Source organism: Archocentrus centrarchus, chromosome 14 (genome assembly GCF_007364275.1).
Source record: "Archocentrus centrarchus isolate MPI-CPG fArcCen1 chromosome 14, fArcCen1, whole genome shotgun sequence".
Taxonomy (NCBI): domain Eukaryota; kingdom Metazoa; phylum Chordata; class Actinopteri; order Cichliformes; family Cichlidae; genus Archocentrus; species Archocentrus centrarchus.
In genome coordinates, this window is record NC_044359.1 from 21,339,924 (window position 1) to 21,347,922 (window position 7,999).

At 38.9% G+C, this 7,999-nt stretch overlaps 1 protein-coding gene across 1 annotated transcript; it reads left to right on the forward strand.

Moving 5' to 3' along the window:
* Positions 1-1,308: 1,308 nt before the first annotated feature.
* On the forward strand, positions 1,309-3,851 carry LOC115792467 (lipocalin-like). The gene is made up of 6 exons (XM_030747007.1): positions 1,309-1,476; positions 2,869-3,008; positions 3,098-3,177; positions 3,297-3,410; positions 3,510-3,611; positions 3,713-3,851. The coding sequence occupies exons 1-6, from the start codon at positions 1,384-1,386 to the stop codon at positions 3,730-3,732; spliced, it is 549 nt and encodes a 182-aa protein (XP_030602867.1). The 5' UTR covers positions 1,309-1,383; the 3' UTR covers positions 3,733-3,851.
* Positions 3,852-7,999: the final 4,148 nt, after the last annotated feature.

A 7,999-nucleotide genomic window follows, 5' to 3' on the forward strand; every position in this document is an offset into this window, starting at 1 on the left:
AGCTATCTAGCAGGTGGACTCCAGTGAAGGGTACCACTGTCTTCTGTGTAGAAATATTCATAAGGTTGAGATTGTAAGCTAATTGCGCAGGGGTGGGCAATTCATTTGCCCAAGGTGCCACAATGAGGGCCTAATTGTAACATCTACTCTTACTAGCAGCAGCTTATAAAGAGGGTCAAATTAATATTGAGCAGATTTGAGTTTAACTTATTGGAGCGGTGCTCCACAAAAGCCCCAGTTCCTAATGTGGCCCCTTAGGAAAATTACTGCTCTAGTGTTTTTAGTTACGCTGAAAGTTTTTCATCAGCAGAGTAGCTTAGCAAGATTTTAGTTCAAAGTTAAGGACATTTTGTCCACTCTGGCCAAACAGTAAGTTTCAAAGTTCGGTCTTGACCTGTGAAACTGCTGATAATGACCCATTTAAGGACCCATTTATTTTGATCACGTCAGATAATCATTATCAGCAGGTGAAATATAATTATAACCTCCTGAGTCCTCATGTGCTCTGTAGCAATGCTTTGTAGTCACAAAAAATGTTAACTTGAAATGTGCTTTTTTTCCTCTGTTCTCACCAGGATTCTGCATTTACTTGACTTCCAATTGGAGTGATTGTGTTCAATATGATTGAGATCATGTAGCATCATCATATTGCTCGTGAGCAAAGTGAACTTTGCTTTTCCTGATCGGTCAACTTTGGGGAAAAAAAAAAATGTTGAAATTCAGTGTAAACAAAGCTCTCTTATTTACTCTGAGGATACTGCACAGATCACAGATTTTAAGTGGTTTGGAGACAAATTAGGGAAAAAAAATAGTTTTACACACTTTACACTCACAAAGTAAAACTACATTTTCTAAGAAAGCAGTTCAGGTTGCTATCTCTGTCAGGGCATGTGTCTTGTCTCTGCGTTTGATTATTGCAACTGCTGACAGGTGAATTTTATTCTGTGGTCTCTGCCACAGAAAGCACTGGAGAGCAGCCACTGCTACGTTTACCACTTTGGGGAAAGTCTGTAGTTTAAACAAATTTCATAATTGAATCATGTAACTATCAAGTCACTACTAACTTTTTGTTTGCGAGGCTATGAACTCAGCTCTCATTATTCAAGTTCCTAACACTCTGACATTCACCTCTCACACAGTAGATATACTTCTGCCCTTTCAGGCATAATTTCTGTGGTTGTGAAACCGTCCTTGTTTTTGCATAAAACATCATGTGTTTGAATCCATCCCACAATCAGGGGTTTGCACAGGGGTAAGGTAGTGTTGGTGGGGTGGCTGCTGGCTGGGAGGGACAAGATAATCTCACTCTGCTATATAAAGGGTCACCAGGCAGGAACATCTATGCTCTCCCCGCTCTCATAATTTCTTCACTCATCAGCAGCTATGGCTTCTCTTCTCACTCTGCTGGGAGCTGTGCTCTGCTCCCTGATGGTTTCTTCTGAAGTCGTACCTCAGGCAGACTTTGATTTACAGGCGGTAAGAGTCATGGCAGTGACTGTATTTTTTTACTTTACCATCAATCTGTTTTTATCACCATGTGTCCAACTTAGGATCATGGGAAGGGGATACTGGAACCTATCACAGTTGTCACAGGGGTTAAGGCAGGGTATACCTCAAACAGTTTGCCAGTCAACACATAGGGCTAACTTTTGCAAAATTATTTTTTTTTTTTTTTTTTTTTTATGGTGGCTGTGTTAATTTAATTCCTTGAATTTTTTAAATCCAACTACTTCACCATTTCAATTATGTGATTATGTTTAACTTTGGATCTTATACTATAATATAAACACATAATAAATAAAAACACATCAGATCTGAATGGGGGGGGGATCATTCTGATATTTATACTGATATGGATTGGGTAATGTGTTAGGAATGAAAGGTTGCTACATTGTTTGATGGAAATGAAAATGATCAATTTACACAGGGATGAATTCAAAGACACCCTGAAAATCAAAGCACAAAATGATGCAGCAGGCTAGTCCATGTTGCCAAAATTTCATTGCAGAAGCTCAAAATGGTACTCAGTAGTTTGTATGCCCCCCATGTGCTTGTATGCATGCCTGACAATGTTGGGGCATGCTCCTAATGAGTCAGTGGTGTCCTGTGGGATCTCCACCCAGATCTGGAGCAGGACATCACTGAGCCAGGCATTGTCGTGCAGCAGGAGGAACCCAGGACCCACTGCACCAGCATACAGTCTGGCTGTGGGTCCAAGGATTTCATCCCCATACCTAATCTGGAGTCAGGGGACCGTTGCCTAGACTGCAGAGGTCTGTGCATCCCTCCATATGCCTCCCCAGACCATCACTGAACCACCACCAAACTGATCATGCTGAACAACGTTACAGACAGCATAATGTTCTCCACGGCTTCTCCAGACCCTTTTACATCTGTTACATGTACTCAGGGTGAACCTGCTCTGTGAAAAGCACAGGGTGCCAGTGGTGGACCTGCCAATTCTGGGCAAATTCCAGTCACTTCCCAAAGTGGCGAGGACATTGGTCTCTCTGGACACCCTACTGAAGTCTGTTAACAGACAGGTCACTTTGTAGGGTTGATAATATTAATGTAATTAATTTCCATCAAACAATGATAGATAGATAGATAGACAGACAGACAGACAGACAGACAGACAGACAGATAGACAGACAGACAGATAGACAGATAGACAGATAGATAGATAGATAGATAGATAGATAGATAGATAGATAGATAGATAGATAGATAGATAGATAGATAGATAGATAGATAGATAGATAGATAGATAGATAGATAGATAGATAGATAGATAGATAGATAGATAGATAGATAGATAGATAGATAGATAGATAGATTTCCTGATGCTTTCCATTTGCGTATCCACAGATGGCAGGACAGTGGTACTTGATTGGAATTGCCTCTAATGCCCAGTGGTTTGTCAAAGGCAAGGACAAAATGAAGATGGGCACAACAATGATTACCCCAACTGCCGATGGGGGCATGGAGCTGTCATTCTCCGGTCTCAGGTGAGTGTGGAAGGGCAGACTTACTGTCATTGAGTATCAATAAAATATTTACAGTGGAGATTAATCAGGTTTTAATAATGTCTTTGCAGCCAAAATAATACATGTCGGACAATGGTAAATGTGGCCAACAAGACTGAGGTGCCTGGAAAATTCACATACATAAGTCGGTGTGAGTGTACCCACACAGTGAGAAAGACAGTTTAACCACCATGAACAATTCAACATCACCAACCCGTATTTATTTATTTTTTTCACATCCTCTATTCTGCTTTTTTTCCCTTTTGTCAGACTGGGGGTATGTGAGTGACTTGCGTATGGTTGATGTGAAATACGATGAGTATGCCCTGAGTTATTCCTTCAACACCATGGGAAATGGAACCTTTGTTGTTGACAGATTATATGGTAAAATCACCACAGATTCAACACTCTCAATTTTAACCTGTTCAACGACTCAGTAAAGTTATGCCCACTGCACCAGATTTACAGCATGTGGTTTCACAGGGCGTGATGTGGAGCTCAGTGATGAGTTGAAGGAGAAGTTCAGGCAGTTCTCCTTGCAGACTGGCATCCTGCCTGAAAATATTGTCATCCTTCCCAAAAATGGTACTTTTACACTGGTGGTGAAGTTGTACATAAAAATACCTTGAAATACAGAATGACACTGTGCACTGATCACCTCACGCTCTCCCTTTTTCCTTCTCCAGAGGAGTGTCCACCTGCCTAATCTTCTGACCCAGTGATCATGTCATGGATGCTGCCTGAGGACCTTAAAATCTGTTATGTAAATGTAACTGAGCATTACTTTGAACACTTTTGAAAATAAAAAAAAGCAAACATCTAAAATATTTGTCTTTATTATTGATCTTTTTGAACAAATAAATTGAAGCTGTCTACGACAGCACAGTCATCCCATCTACACACTTTGCACAGAAAATATCCTGTTGTTATAATCAAGCAATGGGCGCGACGATCACATCAAAATTTTAAATGTACATTTTGTTCACATCCAGTTTCTTTCTGAGTTTGTTGCTGTGATTGAATGATCTCAGAGCCCCTGCAGATGGAGCTCAGAATGACTCCTCCTTTTATCTGCCTGCATTGTGGTTTTAGTCAAAGGGGGTGTGGGGTGGGGTCAGAGTACCAGACAGCCCAGAGGTTGCTTTTTGGGACCTCATACTCCCTCTCTTTCTCTCTCTCACTCTCTGACACACACACACAGGCTCATGATTTTTTTTAAATCTCCTTGAGTATATCTTCTTACATTCACATCATGGTCAGACAATCGTGTAATCAGACTGTGAGGCTTCCTTATTTTTCAGGTCTGTGTCAAAGCCAAATCAGTAAGTATTTCTGAAGAAGTCGTTATCCTAGTTCAAGGGTCAGCAACCTTTGCTATCAAGCATCTTTTTTGAGCATTTTCTTTTGCCACATGTGTCTACAGTGGGTTATTTGATCATTTGGTATGTTAACGCTTCATTTTCTTCACCATTATACTTTGTTTTGGGTGTCATGGTGATGTAAAGGTCAGAATATCCACAGGCCAGCTGTGGCCCTTTTTCATGGCGTCTGCATGCGTGGATTCTCTCTCTGATATCCAAAGACATGCGTGTTAGGTTAACTGCTGATTCTAAACTGGCCATAGGCATGAATTTAAGTGTGAATTTTTGTCTGTCTCTCTGCGTTAGCCCTGCAACAAACTAATATTCTATCCAGGATATGGATCTCTTGAATGGTTTGGGAATGCCTTGGTGTGTCCCCAGAAGAGCTGGAGGAGGCGGTCAGGGAGAGGTGGGACTGAGTGTCTCTGCTTAGACTGCTGCCTCCACAACCTGGGCCAGGTTTAGATCACAAACTCCAGACTACCACTGTGAACTCCACAGTGAAACATTTCAGTACATGTACGTCGAGTGTTTTATTTTGATGTCACGTCTTCATTCATTAATTTGATATTTAGTTGGTTTTTTTTTAATGATTTTTCACAATTCTTTCATGATTCTACCTCCTCAAAAATCATTATCTTTTTCAGTGTTTATTTGTAATAGTTTTAATAATTTGGGGTTTTGGAGTGTGAATTCAAAAGTTGATCAGCAGATGGAGCCATTATAAAAATCATTACTGGCTTCCATCTGATACAAAATTGCTAAGAGTGAAGCCAAGAAACTGCAACATTAAAATGCTGTTTGCGATCTAAGGGCCTCCAGTGCATCTTTACTCTGTAATGACAAGCTCTTAAGGTCTTAAATATAACTAATATAGACAGGATGGTTGGATATATGTAAACCAGTTAAATAAATCAGCACCAATCTAAATATCTACACAGGCCATTTTGTTTCAGTCATTATTTATGTAATACATAAAGTTACAGGAAAATCCAACATAAATATAGATGTGGAACTGATATTAAAATATCTTTTCATTCACTGTTATTAGTGAGTTTTTCCAAGGCATGTATTTGTCCTTTCTAGCTGGTCTCAAAGACAGTGCTTCAACATTTGAGAATGAAAAAAAAATCTCTTCTGAAGATAATGAAACTCAGCTACAGTACATCATATTACAACAAGGTTGAATTTGAGGTTGTTGACAACTGAACATTGCTCCTGTTACATAATTTTATAACTGTCCAAGATGCCTTTTTTATGTTCCAAATTTACAAAAGCATCATGACATTTTACGCCTTTTCTGTCATGGTCCTGGACTGTGTGCCCAGCGTTTTGTGTTTTTGCTTTGTTTTCACTGAGTCATGTTCCCAGTTTGTTTTCCTTCTCAGTTCCTGTCTTGTTCCTTATTGTTACATTTTGATTTCCTAGTTCCCTTTGTCCCTGTATCCCCTGACCTCCTGTGTTTTCGTATTGAGTTTTATTCCCAGTGTTGTGTCTAGTCTGCATCTCTGTCCCATGTCTGTGTCTGTCTTTATCTGTTTTTTCTGTGTGCCAGTCCCCCGTGTTAAGTCTGCGTGTACCTTGTTAGGTGTTTCCTGTTTTATTTTGACAGTCTCACGTTCTCTGTATTTTGTGTTTAGTTTTGCTTCCTTTGTGTTATTAGTTTCATTTGTTCAACCTGCTCTCCCACACCTGTTATCCCTTGTCATTCCCTGTATATTGTCTGCATTTCCCTCTGTTCTCTGTTGCGTCCTCCCTCATGAAGGTGTAGTTTTGTTCCAGTTTTGCTGTCTTTCCATCAACTTCAGTTTTGTTAAGTTTGCATATGTCTGTGTAGATTCTCAGTCATCCAGGTCATAGTAGCTCCAGAGATTAAGTTTGCATAGTTTTGTATATTTTGGATTATTTCTCTAAATAAACCATCAACTACATTCAGTCCTGTTTTGGAGTTCTGCATTTGGGTCCACTCTGCCAGCCACGCCATTCCGACATGACACTTTTCTGTGACAATAAATCTATTAAACTGAGAATCAGTCTGTCTCGGGTTTGTCTGAGAGTCTGCATGTGAATTAGAATTAGAATTGAAATGATTTATATATATATATATATATATATATATATATATATATATATATATATATATATATATAAGATTAAGAATTATTCCAAATGTCCCAAACGAATATTCATCACTTTGCTTTTATCCATCTGTTGTTCTAACTGCCATTTTCAGCACTGCTCGCAAATAAAAAGTCTTACAGATGAAATACTTTGAAATACTTGTCTTTTTTTATGCAAACAACACAACCATAACAAACTGGATAATTCCTTCTTAACAAGTGTTCAGCGATCTTTGTCCCACAGATGTCTAATCACACTTAACTATACAACTTGTAAATGAAATAAACATGAAACAAAGATAATCACAGGTGATAAAAATGTAAAAAGCCAGAGTACATGGCCACCACCAGCACCTGTCTTCTGATGTTGCATCTAAAAAGCAAGTTTCCCACTCTACAGGCAAAAGTGCATCTGTGTTGGAGAAAACAAAGAGTTCAGCATATACTGTAAGTGTAAGTGTGAGATATACTGTTCAGCTCTTATTTAGATGAGACACTCATACTGGCACATGGATGTGATTGTTTTTATATTTGGTGAGCAACAGGGATGATAGACTTTGACCACGGCTTGTCTGGAACTGGGAAAAAACACTCAAAATTAAACAACTGCTCATCCAAACAACCTCAGACTCAACACAGCGCACGGGACTTGCTTGAGTACCGAGCAAAACATCCACCAAGTCTGAAGTAGATCAGATGAACTGTTGTTCAGGCAGAGAAATGACAGATAAACATAGAGAGATTTCTTGATTTATTAGGGAGGTAAAATGCATTTCTTGGACAATGTGTAAATATTTGTTTTCCAGGAGCAAAGGTTTATTTAAATTGGCAAGGAATGCAGGCAGGAGGAATCTTTATACTGTGACTGTTCCTGATCAGCTGGCACTGATACGCTCGGTGCATTAGCAGTCAGCAGATTTAGCAGCATAGCCATTCTTGCATCAGTGTACTTAGCTTAGTAACTGCCATGAAAATAAGTGTTTATGCTGAAGTTATTGACTTTTTTGTTCACACTGGCAAAAGAGCAAGCTTTAATGTTCTGTGTTGACCTATGAAACATTCTTATTTCAAGACTCACTTTTTAACTCTTTTGCTGCTTTTATAGTACATTCATGTGATTAACTAATTAACCAGTGTTTTATTATTAAATTCAATCATATGGTATTACAAAATAATGTTTGTTAAAGAAATTAACTTTGAGTTCATTGGGCAAGTTTGGAAAAAATGTAAAACTCATTGTGAATGAAGCTCTTCTACTTACTCTCATGACACCACAGCCTGCACAGGCAAGAAGCCTCTGAGAGTCACAGGATTTCAATAATTTGCAGATAAATTAAAAAAAAAAAAAAAAAAGTTTGACTTTAAACCCATAAAGAAAAACTACAACTTTGTATGAAAGGACTTCAGGTCATCTGTCAGGGCATGTGTTTTTGACACTGCATGTTACGTGTTACTGTGCATGTCAGCAGATGTTGACAGATGAATTTGATTC